The sequence below is a fragment of the Heliangelus exortis genome, chromosome 8 (assembly GCF_036169615.1).
Source record: "Heliangelus exortis chromosome 8, bHelExo1.hap1, whole genome shotgun sequence".
NCBI lineage: Eukaryota > Metazoa > Chordata > Aves > Apodiformes > Trochilidae > Heliangelus > Heliangelus exortis.
Genome location: NC_092429.1, coordinates 18,914,287 through 18,937,974, shown reverse-complemented (window position 1 = coordinate 18,937,974; position 23,688 = coordinate 18,914,287). Strand labels below are relative to the sequence as shown.

At 38.1% G+C, this 23,688-nt stretch overlaps 1 protein-coding gene across 8 annotated transcripts in view; it reads left to right on the top strand.

The window, feature by feature from the left end:
• The window catches only part of PLPPR5 (phospholipid phosphatase related 5), an 89,429-nt gene that overhangs the window by 9,361 nt on the left and 56,380 nt on the right, over positions 1-23,688 (top strand). For all 8 annotated transcript variants that reach the window (XM_071750911.1, XM_071750909.1, XM_071750915.1 and 5 more), the window contains exons 2-5: positions 10,361-10,493; positions 12,707-12,957; positions 21,607-21,783; positions 23,422-23,541. In XM_071750911.1, the coding sequence (XP_071607012.1) occupies positions 10,361-10,493; positions 12,707-12,957; positions 21,607-21,783; positions 23,422-23,541 (681 nt within the window). The remainder of the gene's footprint in view (positions 1-10,360; positions 10,494-12,706; positions 12,958-21,606; positions 21,784-23,421; positions 23,542-23,688) is intronic.

Here is a 23,688-nt window from a genome sequence, read left to right as displayed (position 1 = left end):
ACCATAATATAAATGCCCAATATTTGATTTACAGGATATACAGAATCATTATTTAAACCATCATTCTACATATATATTTATCTAATAAATGGGACAGAAATGGGATATGCTGCTGCTTTCCAGCATTCAGTGAAAAAGCTTGCTGGATAATTCAGTGCTGTCCTGTTGTTAAGAGGCAAGTAATTATTAAAACTTCTGATGCTCTTAAAGAGTTCTCTGCTCCCACTTCTGTGCCTTCATTACAATACTGTATCTTAATTTATTATAGTAATATTATTGAGGCAAAATAATTACACACTGTGAAATTACAGTGTGCGATTCAAGTCTGGGGAAAGAGATGCAGGTGAATGGTTACACGTTGTTTTGTACCTGGGCTTACTAGTTGTTTGGGGAGTGTCTCTGTCATGGTTTAACACTGGCCTGGCAATTGAACCAAATGACAGATGCTCTCTATTAATCTCTCTCTCCTCCCTGATAAAGAAAGGAGAGAGAATAAGGGAGAGAGACTTATGGGTTGGAAACTAAACTACACAACTTTAATGAAACAGTAATGATAAATAGGAAAAATTACTAAATATATACAAATATACAGGAAAATTGATACCACGTTCCTTCCCCCCCTTTTCCCCCAATAACTCTCACGTCACCACTGAGGCTGCAGGGCAGCCCTGGGAAAGTCCAGGCTGGACTCCTGGAGTCGGCAGCAGTCGGGAGCTGGAGGCAGGAACACACAGATTCAGGCTGGCACGGATCAGGACCACAGGCAGACAAATGGACAGAATCCTCCCAGGATGCCGGGTGAAACAGGGAACGGGTGAAGAAAGGGAAGAAGGAAAGGCAGGAAGGGCAGGCAGCCGGAAGCTGGAAGCATGGCTTGGCCCTCGTGATGCCTCAAATTTATACTGAGGATGACGTATATGGGATGGAATACTCTGTTTGGTCAATTCTGGCATCTATCTTGTTCGTTCCTCCCCAAAGGAGGGCTGCAGGTGGGACCTCTTTATTCCTTCTGGAAGGTAAAATGTTCCTCAGAGCTGAGCAGTGTCCTTGGCTCTGCACACCAGTCTCTAGCAGTAACTATAAACATCAAGTGTTATCAGTCCCAGAAGCAGACACTGTCTGAGAAACTTGCTGTTAATTTCAGCAAGTGCAACTACTTACAGGAGACTTAGCTGAAAGCAAAAGTACAAGACAGAAAATCACCTTTATCCTGGCCCAAACCAGGACAGTCTGGAAGAGAGACTTCTGGTATCTTTTTCTTTCTGATCCTTTCTTACTGACTACCATCACTAGTGCCCATTCTGGAAGTAACATCATGGGTCTGCCTGAACTCATTGAAGCTTTGGAAGTTAACTTTGGTGGAGCCAGTTTTATTCACTTCAACTATGTCACCGAAGCACCAATGCAAATTGCAGACTCTTCTTTTCTTTGAAGCTTTTATTTGGTTGGTTATTTCCTGGCTTTCTCAGGCATTAGAAGTGTGGATTAATAATAAATCCATTAGAAGTGGCAGTGGCTTCCCTTGAGTCGATCTCAGGAATAATATATCTGCAAAATGTGGCTGGCCTTGAGTAGAAGCAAGATAGAAGTAAGACAGTGTGAAAAGGGTGTGTCAGGGTTTATTACTCAGTAATTTTACAGCTGCTTTTATGTTGAATGTACACATTATGCACAAGTAAACCTGATGTGATACAGCTTAAAGTCATGGCTTCCCATGCAATGGCTTTTAAAGTGGTTTTAAGTAACTTTTAATGACATCTGGCTTCTTTGCAGTGATTGCTTCTAATGTGAAGACTATTATGCTCAGGAGCAGGCATTACAATTTTGGACTTGTATTCCTGATTTATCTGACCTGTTAAGTCTTTTCCCCCAATATTTGGTACGGCTCCCCTGTAAAATTGGTTTGGCTTCTTAGTTTTGTTTTACTATCTTCTTGCTGTGGCATTCATAGCTAAAATCCATTTCCTCACTTTGATTTAAGTATTGCTCTTAATCTGGAGTGTCACAGATTGTCACAACTGATCCATCCCATGTTGAATTTAGTGAGAATGTTACCTTGATTGCAATTGGAAAAAGAAGAACCCTAACCAAATGTATCGGTGTAACCTTAATATATTTGGTGGGTTGTCAATTACAGCGTAGCCTAAGATAATTGAATAGGAAGAGATGCTTATACTGAGCCCATTATAATAGGAGTGGAGCAAGTTATGTGCTTCAAAAGCAAGCTGTTTTATTTGGAAGATAACTTTTTAATAATAAAGTGTAGAATTGTTTTACTGAGCTGTCTGTGTAAATTTATAATTATGAATCAATTACTAATAGACAGTAACAAACATAAGTAAAAAGCAGTGATGTTTGTACAGACAGATTTTGTTTTACAGACACACCTATTTTGCCACAAAAGTCCAGAAAACAGTTTTTGTGGAATCTGACACTTTTTTTTCAATTACATTAAAATACAGGGTGCTTATACTGGTTGTGTTTGGTCCATCTGTTTCAGTTATTTGATAACTGTAGGGTTTCAGTGGCTTTCCTTGAGTCAATCTCAGGAATCTGCAAAGTGTGGCTGGCCTTGAGTAGAAGCAAGATAGAAGTAAGACAGTGTGAAAAGCAGGAAATTCAGATATTCTCCTTCCTCTGAGCCTGTGAGAACAGTTGGCTCCAGTCATATGCTGACTGTAAAACCACTACTTTGTGACCAGAATCTTTAAGAGATGCCTTTTATGTGATCAGTTTTTATTCAAACAGGGATGAAAGACCATTTATGTTGAATTTTGCAATTGAAAGTTCATCCTGCGTAGAAAAGTGCAGTTGTGCTTTAAGCCTTAGGTTTGAAATATAAAGTAACATCACTGTTGGAAATGGTTGTTGGTATGGATATCATCAGTGTTGGTATTGTGCTAATCAAGGAATAATGTTTTCAATATGCACAGAGGGTTAAGATACCCATCTTCCTCAACAGACAGAACAAAGCACTGTTTCTTGAGCAGGGAAGAAACAAAGAGGTTTACCAAGGGCAGGCCATAAGGAACCAGAATCTTCTTCACGTGTATCACTTGAAGTCCACTTCAAGTGGGCTTCCTTGATGCAGCTGTGTGCAGAGCTGAACATGCTATATGGAATTAATCTAGTAGGGCAGAAGAAATGGTAGAGTTTTGGGTGTTCTGGTTTTCTTTCATACATGTTATGCTATTTTAAAAGTTTAAGCTAAGTACCTAAAGAAAGTTAACACATTGATGTAAATTTTTTTTTTTTCTTTTTTTTTTAAGAATTCCTAATTAAATAACCCATGCAACAACAACCTTCTTCAAGTGTCACTCAGAGATCTGAAGACTAGCATTTGCTGATCTCTGTTCATATTACAACCCATCTTCCCAATGAGATGTTTTTGTAGAGCTTGGAAACTCAGGATACTGGCTTCCTCATTTTTGCAAAAGTAACTGGAGAACAACTTAAACTCTGTATGAATTCCCTATTTTAGGAACCTTATATAGAATGTAAGTCTGAGGTGACTTTGCCTTTTGAAATGTGAATCGATGCTTTTAGAAGGTAGTATTTAATTAATTCTTTTCAATTCTCCTCACCATTTTTCAGATCAAAATTACTAGACTTTTAGATATTAAGGCTTGTCTTTAGAGTAGTATTTTTTTCTGGTTTTGGGGTGTTATTTTTTAAAATTGCAAGATCTCAGTGTATGAGTAAAGGAGTTTTCAATTAAGTCCTTACCTGCTGTCTTTTGGACTGTGCTGACCAACAATACTTACCTCACTCTTGTGAAACTGTGCCAGCTATTGGATAGTTTTTGAGCCAAATTCCAGACACTTGCTTGGCCCCCAGACTGCCATGCTAGCATTACTGAGTTTGTTTTCCAAGTGTCCTGGCCATTTCTAATGCCCTGGGGACCTGGTGACAGCATGCTGCTGCTCAGAGGTTTGCTTATTGGGTTATTCCTCTAGAGCAGGAACGCTCTAGAGGTAAAGCCATCTGCACACATGATCAATATATTTAGGAAAAAAAAATAAAAGAAGAAAAAAACCCAACCAACCAAACAAAAAAACCCCAACGAAGCTTGTATAGACACTGAACTTAAAAATATTTCTTCTTGTCATATGGTAAAGTAATGACTGAAGGTGATTCAGTGAATGATGAAGTTGTCCTTGTCTAGTTATGTGCTCATGGGGTTCACTTGAAGCTCTCTGCTTGTAAATACTTGAGTATTATGTTCCTCTTGGTTTCAAAATAATAATGTTTTCGTGAAGTGAGCAGCCTCTACCAATGTCAGGTATTGACTATGGGTACAATGTATTCCAAAGAGCAGTAAAGAATGTTTCCCTGCCAGAAGTAACATTAGCATTTAGTAGCATGTACCTGTGCTCAGCACTACAGAGAAATAAGTAAAGCAGGTAAGACTTCACTTTTAGATATATAATCCTATGCTGCTCTTTTTCTTTTCTAAAGAGTCATGACCAAATATATACAAAGAAAAAACCCCACAAAATTTAAAAATAAAACAAACTTTTTTTTTTACTTGAATTTTTTCCACACTTTTCTCTAGAAAAGCAATTTTCTTTTCACATCTTTTATCTAGACTTTTAGAGGCTTCTGTGCAGTTTAGTCCATGCTGAATGCAACGGGGAATATTTTGTATTTAATCAATAGCAGACAGATTTACCTAGGACTTATTTTTCCATTTTCCTCAAAACTACTGGCCATTTTTTACTGTAGAAAATGTGCTTCTGTGAAAATGAACAAGGGAATTTGCTGCCAGTTTAGGCAAGCAAGAAGCAATAAGAACAACAACAACAAAAAAAAAAAACCCAAAAAAACAAAAAGCACAAAGAAAATGGCCTCAAGGGAAAGCTCTGCATAATGAACTTAAAATTGCTACTGCTGGAAATACTGCTGTGTCTTTTCCTGCTAGGGCTGTCACTTCACACAGCAATTTGAGCTTAAAGTGGAGAGTGGAGCTTGTCTATACATCAGTAAAGACTGAGATTTAGGCTGCTAGATTTTCCAGACTCTAGAGACCACTATGTTTTGTTGTATGTTGATGGCATTTTTTGAAGGGGATCTAGGTCAGAAGTAGTCCACCATCTTGCTAAAAGAAAAAAATATAAAGGACAGGAATACCAAAGCCTGTGGAAGGCATATTTTTGAAAGAAATCTGCTCCACACATTTTATGTGGGAACTCATATGTAAAATTAATGTGGAGGTCATGCAACTTAGATAACAATTTGCTTAGAGATCATCCCCAAGGTCTTTAGCTCTAGTGCCCAGCTTCCCTTTGTGCCTGGTCAGGAAGTGTGAGGAAGCTCATTCTAGAGAGGCAAGAAGAGCTGTGGACTGCCCAAAGTGCTCATTCCCTGAAATGATAATCCCTGGAAGGTTATTTCTTGAACGTGGTCTCACAGGAGCCTCAGTTATGGTTCAAGTTGTGCCTAAGTGGGAGAAATACAATGCAAAAAAGAAATTACAGTGCACAGTGTCTTCAGCTTGAACAGTTCAGAAGCTAGATGAATATTTAGTGGTCTTTTTAATGCAATAACTGTTTTTCAGTGTTACTCATCCATCTGAGCTGTTGCTGTAGCTCCAGAATAACACTGAGAATTAGCAGAGAGGGAATAGTGTATTCCACCACATTCCCTAGCCCACATGAAATATTTGATGAGCATTTGTATACCCTAATGTAGATGGTAGGTGTAAAAATCCATGAATGTGTACTCAGATTCTTTCCTAATCACAAACAGAGATAATAAACTTTAGATTCCAGGATTTATGTTGCTTAAATGCATTAATATACCCTCATCTATCTTGTTATCCAAATTAATATTTAAATCTTACTTGAATACTTGTTTGTTTTTTAGGAAATACATGAGAATATAAATATGAGTGTAGTCTCATATGAGGAAGTAGTCCATAAAACAAACTTCATTAGTATTTTAGAAGTGCAGATTTAAGATAGTTTATTTCTACAGGTGCTGGCTGTTGTAAACTATCTTTACATTAAGGGAGCTTGAAATTAGTGTGAAATTAGTTTACTGAAAATCAACAAGGTCAGAGCTGATCTAGTGCTAATATTTGGAATGAGTCAGGTTTGCCATTTGAAGTTGAAAAAAAAGCTCATAATTTAGAACCAAGTTGAGAATATACTGGATGGATGATTTTGGGAAGTATAAATCAGGTTTCTAAATTGACAGGCAGTGCTAAAACTAGGAACAGCTTTCCTGGATTCAGAAAAATGACTAATACATAAAAAAACTGAACTTATTTGAGAAGAAGGAATCAATGTGGGGAGTGTGTGCTAGATGTGTGCTAAATGGTCTAAGTATCCTGTTCAGAAAACAAGGGGAAGGAACAGGTATCAAGTAGTTAGCAATAAATATAATACTACTACAAAGCCACCATGAAAATAAATCAGCCAATAAATTAATCAGGAGCTAAGAGGTGAAACAAGAGGAAATATCAATTTTAGATCTTGGTCCTCCCCAACTCTGTTCCTGGCTATTGAATGCATTGTCACATCACAGGCAGGATACAACTGCCATGGAGATGGTTAAAAAAAAAAATTCCTATTATGTAGATTTTGGTGGGTTAATAACTCTTTTCCATGCTTCCATACAAAGAAAGGATTATTTGGTGAGGCTGGACCTTGACTACTGTGTTCAGTTTTGGGCCACTTGTTACCAGAAAGAGATTGAAGTACTGGAGTGTGTCTGAAGAATAGCAACAAAGCTGTGCATAGTCTAGAGCAAAAGTCTGAAGAGGAGCAGTTGAGGCAACTGGGGTTGTTTAATCTGGAGAAAAGGAGGCTCAGGGGAGACTTACTGCTCTCTACAACTAACTGGAAGGAGGCTGTAGCAAGGTGGGGGTTGTTCTCTTCTCCCCAGTAACTCGTGAAAGGATGAGAGGAAATGGCCTAAAGTTCTGGCAGGAATTTTTAGCCTGGATATTAGGAAAAAATTCTTCACTGAAAGGGTTGTCAGGCACTGGAACAGACTGCCCAGGGAAGTCAAGGAGTCTCCATCCTTTAGTCCCTGGAGGGACTAAAGATGTGTAGGTGTGGTGCTTCGGGCCATGGTTTAGTGGTGACTTGGCTGTGCCATGTTAACAATGGACATGATCTTTCCCAGACAAAACAATCTGTGAATCTATTCTAAATGCTAGTTTGAAGTATAATTTAATATTAAATATCTTTATGTAGGGTGATCTTGTGTATTTTGCCTATTGCACTTTATACTGTGAACCAGGACTAAAGGTCTTCCCTGCAGTTACAGAAGGAAGCTGCACGTAGAACAAGGACATGATTGCTACCTGTCAGAGCTTAGGCTGCTGCCTGTAGGGCTATCATTTTTGTCTTGCTTCTACTGACAACAGTTATGTACACTGCATTTTTATTGAAGATATGTGAAAATTATTTTCATATATGTTCTTTAGAATACTGGAAAGCCTGCACGTTGTATTGTTATTCTTCAGGTGAAAATTGTTCTTTTCCTTATGCTTCACATGCTGTAATTATATGTTAAAAGATTTTCTTAGCCTTAGGCAAAGATGGTCTTTAGCAGCTTTTAACACCAGTTAAAACATGTGAGCTAGGAATTTTAATATATATCATTCTTCCGTGAATCTGTTCAGTGAACTCAAGTAGTGTAACCCTGTTAGACAGAATAAGGTGAAAGATATATCCTCACTTTGACCATTCCAAATTGTACTTCTTTGTGTAGCTCAATCCAAAAGATTATGTTGTAAGAGCTTTCAGGTTCTCAGTTCCAATCCTTCTCTGTCAGTTTTTGAATATTTGTAAAACTTCATGCCCTGAGATTTAGCCAAGAATTACACAAGTAATTGTGTTATTTTAAATGTCATTTGTTGACTTGTCACAAGTCACATATGAGGTGCAAGGGGTGATGGCAGTCCTTGTGCCAGAGGGAATACAAGAATTATTCCCTCCTGGAATATACCAGGCATGCAAATTATGGTAAAGGGCAAGAGGGAGATTGCCCTCACTTTCCTCTGCCTACGTAGAACTGATTATTCCAGGTCGTGCCAGAGAGAAGGGAAGGAATTTCACTTGAAATCTGCACCTCTCCTGGGACTTCAGCACTGAAGGAAGAAGACTGAAAAAGAGGAAAAGGATGTGATGATTGCACAGGTTTTCTACAACCAAAACTCTTTTACGATTCTAAGATTTTCTTCCATTTCTGAAGCATCAGTAGGCTGGTTATTGAGATGAGCAGTGCTTGTGCTGAAGGATGGAGGAAGGAGAACAGCTCTGGCTGAGCTGCCAGTACAAAAATCCCCAAACAACAGAACCTGTATTTTTTTTGCTAAATTCCCGAAGGAGTCTATCAAAGTAAAGTCACAGAGGCATAGAGATGAATGCCTGTTACATTCAATGGCCAGTCCCACTCTGATAACTCCTGAGGTTGTAGAGCTCTAGGCCTTGTATAGCAAAATTTTTGTGTTTAGCAGATTTCTGCACTATTCTGACGGTTGCACCTGTGTACCCACTCTGAGATTATTTTTGTGCAGAAATAGCTGAGAACAAAATAACTCCCTGCTGTTCTTGGGGCACAGGGTTTTCTTCATCCAGGTCACCATCAAAGACAGAAGTCTAACAAGGAGAAACTTGCCAGCAGCAAGAACCTAGATGCAGCTGGTGAAGACAAGTTGCTGAAAGTGAGGATCTCCTTTCTTGAGAGCCTTAGGGGTCATAGGGCTGAATTATCCTTATTGTTGACATAATTTTGGTGAGCTTGAATTCAAGGTTGCATTAACTGTGATAACAATCATTTGTTAATTATAGATGAAGGAATGGTACTTCAGTATGCTGAAAATTTGCTTGCATAAAATAGAGAGAGGATGATTGTTAGTTCAGCTATTGAAATTTCTGTTTCATCTAAAAATTCCACTATGATCTGAAGACATTGTAAAGTAATAAATGGTGACTGTTTCTGTGACAAAGTGAATTTTGCTTTTTACACTCTTGCCACCACAGGTATTTGTTATTTGTGCCACATGTTTTACAAGAAGCACTTTTCCTCCTCCATGTGCCGCAATTAGCCCAAAGTCATCTGTATAGATCCACAAAATAACTAAATAAGGTCATTAATTATGTTCTTCCTATTAATAGCTCTGCTTGTGAGCCATCACCCATAGCAGCTACAGTGCTGCATGGAGAACAGTTCAGATCTGTTGTGATACATTAAAAGGTTTATAATTTCCTCTTGGAACAAAGATTCAGAAAAACAGAGGCAGATTTAATGCGAGATTCGATGGCATTATTTCTTGTATTTGTGTAGTATTAGGACTTCAGTTTGCTGGTCTTCATTCCTTTTTATTAAAGTGTGATGTACCTATCAATAAGAGTTACTGCTTTTCATATAGAAGAGCCTTTCCTTCAAGTCACGCAGTGAATCAAAGTTGAAATACAATGGTCAGCATTTGACCCTTCTCCTCTATTCTTTCATCATCACTGTGCTACAGTGTAAAGCTTCAGTATCATAGTTTTAAATAGATATATGCTTAAGTCTTGGCTTTGGCTATTAAGTCTTAATACCATAAATCTAATAGGTAAATTAAAGGTCCTGGTTTGATAGGCAAGTAATACACATCTGTGAGGGAATATTTTACATTCAAAATCTGTTTTTCTTTTTTTTAATTTGTGATTTATTTTTTTTTTCACCAACTCTAATGTGAATTTTCTATAGACATGAGAATGTTATTCATTTTGGTGTAACAGATGCAAGACCGGCCGTGCTTAGTATTAAAAATATCAGTGGTGGCATTTTGTTACAGCATGAGGAACAAAGCAGAAGCCAGGCTTGGTAAACTTAGCCAACAAAATATGAATCAAACCCTCCTGGCAAACCAGTCCTCCAATGTGAACAGGAGCTCTGTTGAGATATTTTTAATATTTTTTTTCTTCCCCTTCCCCTCCCTATCATCCAAAATTTAGAGTTCACCCCTGTGAAGTGTTGTGTCAGTGAAAGCTGTATGGGAACTGATATGTTTAGCATCTTTCATGATTAATCCTTCACTTTGATCCACATCTTGTGCATTATGTGATCTGTTCTTGAACTAATAGATTTCTCTCTCTTTCTCCTCAACCTGAAAACTAGGTTATGTTGTGTTAATTCCAAGTCCTGGGTTATTCTCTCTAATGCAAATAACATAAAGCAAGCCATAAGGCATATTTCTCTTGTAAGAAGATTAATGTACAGAACTTGGTTCACTTATGTTGTTTTTTGTGTTGGTTTGGTCTTGTTTTCTTAAGAGAGATAGCTGTCTTTGTAATAGTAGTATATTTAATTGCTATAATCTGATGTACCGTTTCTCTCCCCTTTTTTCTCATTCCCTAAGATTATCATTGGAGAAACTGCAGTGTTTTGTCTACAGTTAGCTACAAAGGATTTTGAAAATCAAGAAAAAACAATATTAACTGGAGACTGTTGTTATATAAATCCATTGGTGCGCAGGACCATCAGATTCCTTGGTATGAGCAAAATTAATGCTTGCATTTTCTGAATGGTTAGACTAATCAACTAAGTCTTAATTTTGACCTGGGGAAGATATAAAGATGACCATGCAACGATTCATGTGTAGTCTTAACTCAGATGCAGTGAGCCCTCTTTTTTTGGAGTAATAAATTAAACTTCTTGGAAAGTTGGATTAAAAAAAAAAACTGGGACCACAAGGGGCAAAAACTACCAGCAGCCCTAGACCAGGGGACGTGAGGGAGATACCCTTGTGCCGTATCTCTAGTATCTCTAGATGGTTTTCTTTTGGTTACACACATACACATAGCAGCCACAGTTGAAAACATTGGGATATAAATATGTGTCTAAGGCCAAGCCTGGTTTAAGTACTTTCTTAGCCTGGAGATTGCATTATAGTCTCTAAAAGAAAACTGTTAGAGAATCCATGCTCCACTGAAGCCAGCTGTGACTCCCCCACTGACTTTAGTAGATAAGAGATGTCATCCTTTCTACTTAGTTCATTGTAAATGAGTTTGGAGGGAGAACTACCACCACTCAAAGTGTATTGAGTTTTCCTATATGCTGCTTTTAAATATGTACAGGGATGCCACTGCAGGGCTCAGTTCTGTTGTTTGCTTCTAACTCATGATGGTATCTAACAGAAACAGCTGGAGGAACAAAGCCTTGGGGCTGCTAATCCTCCCCCCCTGCCCCAGTCGCAGGGGGAGGGAGGGGATGTTCATCTGTGCCTGTATTTGAAGTGTTTGTGTAACAGCCATGCCTGCCTTCTGACAGTGCAATTGCTCACTGTCACACTGGTGGTAGAAGTCATTAAGAATGAGACTATCTTGCATAGGTTTGGAGGAGATGGGAAGCGATGATGAGGAGCTCCTCCTGCTTCACTTGCTCTGGGTAATCAGTGCCCATGTTTCTTCCCCATTTGGTGGGCCCTCTTTGCTCACAGAAACAGGAAAAAAAAAAAAGAAAAAAAAAGAAAAAAAAATCGTGAGGGAGGGAGAAGCTGAATTGTGGCCTTCACACTGTTGTACCAGATGAGGTGTCACTACCCATTATGCTCAGACAAAGTGATGTGGCCACCTATGCCGGGACAGTGCACACCCTCAGGGCTTGCTGAAAGGGCCCTTCTGTGCAGAGACTCTACTAGGCACAATCTGCTGCTCAGCAGTGTCTAGTAGTTCAGGGTGAATTAATCTTAGAGTGACATTGCTGACCAGCCAGGAACCCAGAAATCATTCTCAGTCCTCTGGCTTTGCTGAGGAAAAAATTAACCTTGAGAAATGCATGTGTTTCTTTCGCATCATGTTGATGTGGTTTACGTTCATTAAAGTCCTCCTGGTGCCCCTTGAAGTTGGGAAAGGTAAGGTAATTTGCCTGTGGAAACATAGGGGGAAATCTGTAGCTCAGGAGGAGTACGAACATGCATCTGCTGATTTTCCTCCCAGTCATGGTACTGTGTTTGCATTTCCTTCCAGAACTCACTTCCAAAGTTTAGTAAGGAATCTCAGAATAGAAAAAGTCTGTTTTAAGTAATCAGATACATGCATTTCCATTCAAATTAATGCATACATGTACTTAGTGCTTTGCTGATATGCTGATGAAAAAACTTGTTAGCATAAGTAGCTCCTCAAATATATAGATCATTAGCTCACTGTGTTGATTTTGTGATTAATATGCCATGCATAGAGCTGTACCCAGTAGCAGGTAGATGAAGACAGCTTGTGCATGGCAATATTGAATTATTCAGTACTTGAGCTTCTTGACAGCTGCAAGGGAAAAGAAAATGTTTGTCCAGTATATGTTACAGCTTCTCAAGTTACTTCTCCATTAAGGCCTGACTAAAGCATTTGCTTCTGTCCCTTCCATTTAGTGAACATGGACAAAAGTTAGATATCAGTATAGCGAGCTACCCTGACCAGTGGAGATTCATGGCTAGTAGGCCTGGGTAAGCAGGCTACTAGTAAAAGAGTGAGCATGCTTCTCCAAAGGGTGGAGAGAGTTCAGGGACAAAACCACACTGCAGCATTGCTGCTGCAGATGTATAGGAAAGTTCCATCTCCAGTGTGAACTAGGATCTTTAGGGTAAAATACATGTTAGGGCTTTTTATGTTTTTAAATGGAAGGAGCTGATATATTACTATGATAAATGTTATAATATGTTGCCCTGAAGTGAAACTTTGAGGAAATTTAACTCTTTTTTTTCCCTCTTTAGGAATTTATGCATTTGGACTCTTTGCTACGGACATCTTTGTAAATGCTGGACAAGTAGTAACAGGGAATCTTGCACCACATTTTCTTGCACTTTGTAAACCCAACTATACAGCACTTGGATGTAAACAGTATACACAGTTCATCAGTAGCGTACATGCCTGTACAGGAAATCCAGACCTCATCATGAAAGCCAGAAAGACATTCCCATCCAAAGAAGCAGCACTAAGTGTATATGCAGCTATGTATCTGGCTGTAAGTATATTGTACTATTTAATGTCATTGTATTTTTAAAATCAAACAGTTCACACTGTGGGGGGAGAAGGGAGGAATGGGAAGAAGGTTAGACAACTATTGACTGATTTTATGTATGTAAACCTTCTGTGAGTTATTGTGAGGCCTTTTGAGCATTTGATTCATTGGACTTAATTCTTACAATTACAGATGTACTGGTTTTCTGAGCCTTGAAGAGTAAGGCAATGCTGAGAGAGTGCAAGTTGTCCAAAAAAGGTTATAGTTTTAGGGTAACCAAGTTCTTGTTTTACTTTTTCCTCATTCTCAGGGAATGTGGGAGGAGGCTTTGTTGTGTGATAAAGAATAATGGTAGGACTTGCTTGTGACTGGTAGCGGTTTCTTTCCTTTTTAACCCAGTAGAGATTAGTGGAATTGCATACGTCTATTTGGTGGCATGAAGCAAAAGACTGGGTAAGTGTCTTATCTCTGCAGGTTTTCTGGGATCTGTGTGTGTCTTTAGATACCAGGAACAGTATTTCAGGGTAGCTCAGTGCTCATGCATCGTCAACTTGGCTCTTATTCTGAAATGAAGTGGGCAACAAGACAATCCAGCCCTGCCTCTCTTTCCCCTCTCTGATTCAAGGATTCATGATCAGGGCTGGGGTAAAAGCTGATGTTTACTGCCTGACACCAGAGCACTAGAGGCTTGATGAGAAGTGTGGGGGGCAGGTGAGAGGCAGAGTGATGAATGAATCTTGCGTAAGTAACTCTGCAATACTCCCTGGCTTATTTTGGAGTGCACATCATTCTAGTCTTAAGCAGAAGCAGATCTTGTTTTTGTAAAGTTACCCCCGTTGCATGCCTATTGGAGTCTCTTACCTGGCCTGTGCCAGTAATCAGTCTTTTGTAGCCCTTTGGATGGGCCCAGGGCTGCCCTCATAATGTCAGTTTGAAACAAGGCAGGCGTGTGTGCATGTCTCCAAGGTCATTGCAGGAATTATCCCTTAAAATCCCTCAGTATTTGAACAGTGGCCTGCCTGTTCATGTATGTATGTGTGCATATGTGTGTGTGTGTTGCTTTTGAGCATATATTTAATGAGCTGACTTTCAGTTCCTGATTTGTCTGGAAACTGGTACTTGCCAGCATGGCAAAGACCCCAACTCCATCCGCAGACAGTGTGGTGGCTCCGTGCTTCTGAATATGGCTTTAGAACCTGGTGCTGAAAATCTGCAGCACTGACAGTAAGATTTACCAATTGTTCCTTGTGAGAACTGTTGCAGAGATATGGATCATCAGTACAGTCAAGTGTTATCTGCCAATAAGAGATTAGCACTAAAATTCCGTTCTAACTTGAGATAAGTGTAAGACTCCTAATAGTATTGCCTTTATTTGGGGACTTATCTAAGGCTTTACTTTGCTGAAACATATCTCTAAATTTGGCTTAAGCTATTTTAGAAAACATTCAGCATTCTTCATTTTTATTGCTCCTATTTTTCTCATCCATCTGTAAAGTTGGATTACCACTGTTGCCATGACTCATAGTAACTAAAGGAAATTAACTTCTGCCAAGAAGGAAGGCAGATAGCGTTAATACATTTCAAAAGCTAAAAGTAGACTTTTGTAAGGTCTAATACCTAGTACTCATGGCTTTTGACATGTGTAAGAGTACTTTATGCAAATGTTATATTGTCTGTGGTCAGTATACAATTAGCAATGTCAAAAGTAAAAACTGCTGTGATTTGTTTAATGATTTTATAATCCTTCAGTAACTGCAGCAATGAATATACCCTGTGCCAGTACTGTTTTGCTGCATGATGAATGACATTCTCATCATTTAACTATAGCGTTAGAAACTGCTTGCAGGACTTCTGATTTCTTACAAGCTGTCTATTCAAGTGCATTGCTATAATGTATTTAGCTGAGTTGTAGCCTGCAAAAGTTGTGTCCTTTATGGAATATTGGCAGTCTTTTTTTTTTTTTTTTTTTCCTCCTTTAAATCCTGTTGCTATAAATACTGTTATACAACAGGGAAAGAAATCCAGTGTTCCAGTCTTTGAGGTAGTGTCCCTACACTGTCCTGATGTTTATCAGGGTTGTTGGCCCTGAATAACAAGTTTCTCATCACTGTTCACTGGAGTAGGGTGTTTAAACAGTGGCCTAGTCTTGGTATGAGCTGTGTTTTAACAGTTATTGAAAGCATGGGCATAAAGGCCTCCATATATTACTCAATAAGTATTTCATGAGCTTATAATCTCTTATACAGAATGTCCTTTCTTTTTTTAACAAAAATATTTGGGGGGAAGGAAGGATTGTTACAGATTTGTCCCTGGACATTTTAGCTAGCTGTGCACAAAAGGAAATCAGCTTAAAGGCATAAACAGTCAAGAAGCTGGTCCAGAGTGCTCTCTCTCTGAGTTGGCAAATTAAACAATGTCAGACTTGTGTGATTTCACTGATCCACTCATTTTAAAAAAAAAGCAACCCATGATTTACTTAAAATTCCTCTATCTGGTTCCATTTAAGTACAACCTTGTACCTAACACCTAGCATCTATGCAGATTGTCTTGTTAACAATAGCTTCTTGTTAACAATAGCTTCTTTTTTCATCCAAGTTCTTGAGACTTCCTTTTTTCCTCCTCCCCTCTTTTGAGAGTTGGTGGTTGCTATGGCAACTCTGAATTGCCCTCCTGCTCAAAGTACAGTCTTTTTAAAACAGTAGTATTGCTAATATTTAGTCCTCTCTGTAATGTTTGCTTCCATTTCTTTCTTACAGTGCCTATCAGGGAAGACTTAGCAATGGGGATGTTGAATGGCAGCACTATGGTTAGGTGTTGTCTCTACCCTGCTCCAAACAAAGACACTTTCAAGGATGCATTACCTGTCTAGGCTTTTAGGTTTACTTTTTCCAGTGTCTTCAAAATGAACCACTGTAAATCTATTCCAAAAGCTGTAACAACCTGGCTGCTAGCTGAATTTCTTCTTAGGGGTATGCTCAATTTGTCTCAGATCTTCAGTTTGCTTGTTTTTTCTTGAATTGTGTTAATAAGTTGATTGCATCAAGTTTCACCTCTTACAAGCATTGCAATTCACCCTTTCTTAGCTGGAACAGCATCTGCTACCCTAGGTATTATGGCAAACACTGCAAATTTATTAAATAGAATATAATTGTATAAGCCACATTTTGATATATCTAAGCAGACGTAGCCTGGGTAATTAGGGGTGTATTTTGAAGCAGCCAAATATGCACATACTTGGTTTTTATTCACAACTGAGACACCCAGATGAGAAGCTGTGAATTTTTTTTAGAGGATTTTGAAGTGATAGATGAAGATTTAGTTCTGTTCTGTTCCCATGAATTTAAATATGAGATGTGTGACTACCAGTTGTCCTTTCGTGCTGCGTATCTAAGGGAATTGGTCATTGCTAGTTGTAGTTTATAGAAGGAATTAAAGTTTTCTTAAAATTTTGCCTTTTCATTGTTTTAGTCTTACTATGTTGGACAAGAGCAGTTGGCAGCCAGCCTGTCTGCAGGGCAGTGTTTAAACTTGGTGTTACTGAATGTACTTCAGACTTTGGATTTGTAATGGTGGAAATACAGGTTTCATGTCTTGGTAATTTACATAGTCCCATGGTCTTTAGGCTGTTTCTGATGCTTTGTACTTGGAATCATTGGCCTCAGCTGTGGCCATAGACAAGTCTAGCAGGTAAAATTGGCAAATAATATCTTCCTGTCTGCAGAGCTTTTGCAGGGACTGTGATCACTGTTTCTGTAAAATTCTTGCTCCTGGCATTCTGCTGCATCGTTTTTGCTGTATACTGTGCTTACAAGTCACTGGGAGAAGACAGCAAGGTCACAGTTCTGACAACATGGTGACATTCTGCTCATTGTCACTCCTTGATCCAGCCTTTACCTCTCTCTTACCTCTCCTTGGTCATGAAGTGCCTGTTTGCCTCCAGCTCAGTGGGCAGCTGGTGGAGGCATGACAGGCCTCTGTCTCTGCTAGTCTTTTGGGTACGTTCAGAGCCACTTTATCAATTCAGTCTTTTATCCATTCTTTGGTTGGACATTGAAAAATTAAATGATTCTTTTTTCCGTTTTTAACAAAAAGCAGTGGGAAAGTGGAGTTGCTTTTCAGTACCTGGTGCAGCAAGTAAAAGTGCACCTTCTTTCTGACTGTACAGCATGTATCATGAGCTTGATATGTTGAGTGTACTCTTTATTTTCAAGCTCAATAGTAAAATATCATTACAATTTGATCAAGGGACAAGGCCTCTAGGTATTTCTTGTCAGTCAGTTCTTCATTACAATTCAATTGCTCAAGATAATCTCTGTAGGCTGAATAAGCTTTAATTAATATTTGGGAAAATCCTCCAGTTCTGGTACATTGAAGGATACATCTTTTTGTCTCCAGTTGTTTAGAATTACGGCTGTGAGGCATTCATAGAGGGAGACTTAATCATAAAGTCCATCATTTCCCTTCCTTTTGTCAGTCCAGATGCCTGAATTTGAAAGCCAATTTTTGTCTAGGGTCATTAATAATTATTACAAAACTTATGGAGAAAGCTGGAGGAGGCTTCAAAAGCACTAAAAAAAATCTTCAGTGGGCAGTTGCAGAAGGGCCCAGATGATTAGAGAATATGATTGGCTTGCTCTAGAAATAATTTGACTCAATAATTAATCAAGGAAGTTTAAGAGCTTTTAGATTGTCAAACAGGATTCTAACTAAACATAAAACTGATATCAGACTACCCTCCACTACAGCACACTCTTTTTTCAGCTTTTGGATCTCCAAATATATATATATATATATATATGTACATATATATATATTTTTAGGTATGATTAACACAGAAAGCTCTGCATTCCTTAGGTGGAACATCTATTGATATCTATTACTTGAATTGTTCAAGATTCTTTTTCTAATGATAGTGCTTTCTAAAAGCAAAACAAACCATGATGTAACTTTTATTTGGAGAGCTGCCTGAGATAGGTTCTTGTACAGTGATTCCTTCCCCTTTGTGCTTGTTGCTTCATGAGTCATTATTGCCAGCCCACTGTGGGACTGCTCTGTCTCTTTCTCAGTCCCCCAGACCATCTGCTTCAGGGAGGGCCGAGACAGCAAGCACAGGAGGATCTTCCTACCTACATGCTTGGGAAAATTAACCTCCCTCCTGGCTGGTGCACCCAGCCTGCTGTCTCACTCTACTCTAAAATGACACTGGGACCTGTTACATGTGTGTTTGTGTAGATGCTTGTGTGGGTGAGCCTAGAGGTCAGCTGGAAGACAACAACTAGGACGAGCTTACAACACAGCCCAGGAGGCCACTTTGTCCTGCACTTGACATACCATTCCTGTTCTTCTCTTGTTTCTGTATGAGTTTGTTTACTAGATTTTGGACATATTTCATGTAGGTAAGACTTGGAACGTGACACTCCTGAAAGCTTTCTCAGTACAAGCTAAGTGCCACCACTGTGATTATTCCTTATATTATGATGTGAGACAGTAATATCAGGAACCTCACAGGCAGCTTTGTCTTTGCTGATGATAGTGATGATTCTGACTTTTTCAAATACTTATTTTCAAAACCACTTCAGTTAGGTTTTTCTTTCAATTTATAAAGTTCTCCGAAGACTTCACTTTCAGTGTCTTGAATACTGAAGGTCAAATGTTTGTGTTTTCCTGAAAATCTAGTAAATGTTGGTATACAGAATGCTCAGATAACATCCAGCTCCATAATATGACTCTCTGCCAGTATCTACTTGCTGGTACCACCTTTATATATTTTCATAATAAAATCTTATGGCAGGATTTCTGTAAGAAGATGACTCACCACTGATCTGATGTTGCAGGAGAATGTGCAGCCTGCAAATTAACTCTGACTACTGTATCAAGCCTTGACCTTACATAAATAAATCTTGAATATTGGTCTTGTTGATTAATTTAGCAGTTTTCTTTAATTAGATTCTTCCTCTCCAAATTTCTGTTCTTAAAAGGAAGAGAGATGTACTTGTTCAGTGGACATTTTTAGCCACGTACAAATTTATATTGGCATTCATTCTCACTACTGTTTCAAATCACTGAGCTATTTTTCTTTAGTATTTATGAAAAGTAAGGTAAGAAAAGTCATCTTTTCAAGATATTTATTCGTTGTCATACTTTTGTATACTGGTTTATAGATTACCTTCCAGAATCAAGAAGAAAATAACTCCTTAATTATATTTTATTCTTAGTGCAAATCAGTTTTTTTATTGAGGTGACTTATGTTAATAGTACTAGAGCTGCAGGAGGGTTGGGTTTAAAATGGACATCTATGAATCTTGCCTTTGAAGAGTCTGCATTTGCTATGTAGTGTTTTACAAATATAGACTTTGCTACATTGTTTCAGGAAAAGTTTGCCTTGTTTCTATTGATTCTTTAATAATATTTTGATATAATGCTCTTCTTCAGTGGTGCTTGTTCTCTAAAGAAAAGATAGAAATGGTACCTATGCTGGCAGAAGCCTCAGGTTATTGTGCACAATGGTCTGGGCGTGACAATCCTGACTGCTTTACAGGGACTCAGCAAATGGTGATCACTTGCATGAGGCACAAGATGAATCTGCAGTTGTTTCTCCTTGGTTCTTTGAGTAGAGATTTGAAGGATATACTTGACTGTAAAAGATTCTGAGAACTCGTCAGTTTAGTTTTGTACTGAAAATGCAGAAGTTTGACTGAAACCCTGCAGAATCTAGTATTTGAATTATACTGCTTTTTGATCTCAAAAAAATTGAGGTAATCTTGGGCGATGACCAAGTGCTATAGATAACTGAAATAGATGTCACCAAGACCTGCTTTAAACAAGCAACACTTTTTGAGTTGATTTTTCCTTCTCAGTTGTAATTTTGATTCAACATGCCACAATACAGAATTAAATGCACACTGCTTTCTGCCAAGTTCCCTGTGTCAGCCTCACCCAAGCTGTATTTGAAATCTGGTGGTCTTGCTGCATATTCAGACTATTAGAATATTTTTCCCTTGCACCAAATGTTCTACCATGTAGTGTGCATGTGGATAATACTTGGTAATATCCAGAAGTACACTGAGGCTGACTAAAATAGAAGATTGCTGCATAACTTGGCTTGCACTGTTCTTTCTGTAACTTGAAGGAAACCATTGGAGCTAAAAGGCTGGAAATTAAGTTTGTAGTTTTCTCAGCACTGGTAAGAGTAACTTGGAGAAATACAAGGAGTTAGGATAAAAGAATAGTCAGCAAAGGGAGAAATTTTATTCTTGAAGTTTTCTAGGATAAAGAGAGGAGAAATGTGGTTTGGAGATTCACCCCAAACCAAAGCTTTGCTCAGTCTGCTTTAGTTGAAAGTTTACTGTTCATTACAGTAAGGTCACTGAAGATGTATGTGTTGTAGTACTCTGCTGTGATTTTAAGTTTAAGCTTTGATTCATCCTCTAAGTTATGGATCTTTCTGTAGTGTGTTGAACAAAGTTTGTCAGATGTTGCTATTTTCAGATAAGCTCTGACCACTACTTCCTTCACTTAATTTGTCATAACTTAAATCACACTTCCTAAACTTTTTCACTGGTTTATTGTAGCACTTTATAACGGATTACCTAGTAAATGAATTTTGAGTTTCAGACGGTACAAAAAAGCCCAAGGAACTGTCCATTTGTTGGCCAGAAAGCTACTGGTGCTTCAGTGCAGATGCATCTGTTTACCTTTGTCTAAACATGATGGGTTCAGGGATTTCAGTGCTTTCATTGCAGAAACATCTTTTGCAGAAAGTAAGTCCTGTTTTCTTAAAAATCTAGTTAATTGAAGAATAATTTTGCAAGGGAGAATTTTCAAGAAACCTTAATGCCAAGATTCAAGAGAATGAAAGTTAAAAGACTTAGTACTATTTTTTTTCCATTAGTCCATTATAGGTCGGAAAGAGCTGGCTTAAACCTAAGAGTCACTAATGTATCCTTAGGGTAGGGGAGCTGCTCTGTCATCAGGCTTTTAATTCACTGATCTTGTACAGGCAGAGTTAGGCTGCAAGCAGGGCAGACTGATGCATAAAAGTTTCTACCTTTAGACTGGTTTGTGTGCTGGAGGGGTTGTAGTAAATTATCTTCAGTCACCATCAGTGAAGTACAGGGCTGCGTTGGTTCAGCACTAGTTGAAACTATTATATATTGCATTTATAAAAGTCGATGCAGGCATTCAGTTGAATTTTCTCTGCTTTTTGGCAAACCTCTAGTTGATCACATAGAGAAGTTGTGTATCAGGAAGGAGTTATTTACTAATAAAAACAGGGCCTTGTTGTACAAGCCAAGATATTTTTCTATTATTGTGAACACTGCACAGTGAAAAATCAGTCCCGTTACCTCTCTGTATAAATAAATACATAGATTTGGAGTATTAGGATGGAATTGTCTGATTTGCATGCTCTTCTGGGAGCTTTTCAGGCTCACATAAAATGTACTTTTGTTGTATGGTATTTTTCTTTTTCTATATTCCTGAAAAAAGGGTGTGATGGCTTTATCTAGTGCTCTACTTTCCTGTTTCTTTAACAAAACATAACAAACTAAACCCAAATATACATAGTCTGTTCAAATAAAATGTAAAGATTTTATTCACCAATTAGTGGGAAATATCTATCAGTCTTTTACTTTCTTCCTTTCTAATTTTCAGATGTATATCACCAACACAGTAAAGGCCAGAGGAACAAGACTTGCAAAGCCTGTTTTGTGTTTGGGCTTAATGTGCTTGGCTTTCCTTACTGGAATCAACAGAGTAGCAGAGTATCGAAATCACTGGTCAGATGTAATAGCAGGATTTGTAATTGGAATATCTATAGCAGTATTTTTGGTAAGTGTGTATCTGTGTCACACCTGCTTGAAAAAACTCAGTGTATAACTTCATCTCTCTCTCAAAAAAAATTGTGAGCCTTGTTTTGTCGGATAACTAAATGACAAAGGAGGGGTTTCTGATGTTTGTTTTTAATGAATTAATTATCAGTTTCCTTAGTTGTATTTGCATACACTCAGAAATGTGAAGCAAGAAATGAATGATCAAAGTATCTCTATTAGCTTCCTTGTAAAACAGATTGTATCATTTCATCCAATTTTTTTTTTGCCTCAAGCTCCATTTTCCTAAAACTTATGCCAGTCAGAATAATATCTATTAATGATTTCATGTAGAAAATATTCAATTAATTCTATTGATACCTATGCTGATCAGAGAATAAGTAATATTTCTTTTTGCTTTACTTGAAAGTAACCTGACTGAATTTTTTTCATGGTAATTCAGTTTGAAATTATGTTGAAATTTTGTTCTTCTGTATCAAAAAATCCTTGTTTAGCCTTTCACTTTTCTGGAACTGTATTTGAAATTTGGATGTTGGTCACAGTTCACAATGATTAAGGACTGTGTCAGCTGCCACTAATCTGTTTTCACTGACCACTGCAGTGCAAGACTATGGCATAGAACAGTCACTGCTATTTACTGCCTGCAAGTTTGTCTGCTTGGCAGCTAATAATTAATACTCAATACACCTTTAAATTTTTTCCCCATGAAAACACTTTTGAGCTTAACTCTTGGATCTCAGTAGCTTGGATCTGAAGACTTGACTTGCCTGAGAACTCTCAGAAGGATGGCTGAAGTAGATGTTTTCACTCCTCTGAGAGAAGTGAAGGCAGCATTAGGTCTCCTTAAAAATATGCTTCCATGTGTTCTATTCCACACGAAGTTTCCAGGAGTTTTATTTCCTTGTTCATTTTAAGGAAGTCTTTCCATTCTGTTTGTGTCCCTTAAGTCATTAAAGACAAAAGAATACAAATCTGTCCCAGCATTTTTTTCTTGTATTTTGTGGCACAGTTTTGCATAAACTCCATTGAGTAGCATGACATCAAGTTTAGTTAAGTTTTGAAGAAAACATGAAAGGATAAACATTGCTCATCTAAGTGTCTGAAATAATAGAAACTCTAACAGACTGTTATTTTTTACATTCCTAAATCCCTGTTTGATAGTCGCTGGTGCCCTGAGCAAGTTTAGCCTTTAGTTCAAACTTGGGAATGATCCTTGCTTTCTTATTCCCCCTTTCTCACTGTCCATTTGAGAAAGTCTTTGCTAGTCAAAACTTAGATGGTACTGGTCCTCCATAGGAGTTTAAGGCATAATCTGCTGCACATGCTCTGGACAGCTACTTATGACATTGCTAATAGTTGATATTCTATTATTTAGCTCTGGTAATGCATTTGCTTTTAGATAAGAGGGGTCTTTTTGTTCTCTGGTGATGCATCTAACAATAAATTGGTTGAAAATCTTTTTTCTTCAAATATTAATTAAGGATTTTGTATAGAACATGAACTTATATTTCTGTGTTTTTTCTCTTGTAAACTGTGACTAAAGCTGGTGTCAGTTCTTCCTAATTATGAATGTCAGGATCAAAGCTCAAAAAAATTAGTTGCTCCTTAGCAATTTTGTTTATCTTCTAATCCCTTCTAGGTTGTTTGTGTGGTAAATAACTTCAGAGGACGTCAGCCAGAACATGAACATTCTCATATGGCTAATCTGGCCCAGATGCCGGTCATCAGCATACCCCGAGTAGAAAGCCCATTAGAAAAGGTAATGTTTAACTTTCTCAAAAACAATTAAATAAAATACAGCTTTTTAGGAAGCTTGTTCCCCAAACTCTTTTGACAAGAGTGCCAGGGTACTTAGATTTGAAGTAATGAGACATGGCAGTGAAGGAGAAAGAAGTGAAGAATTAAT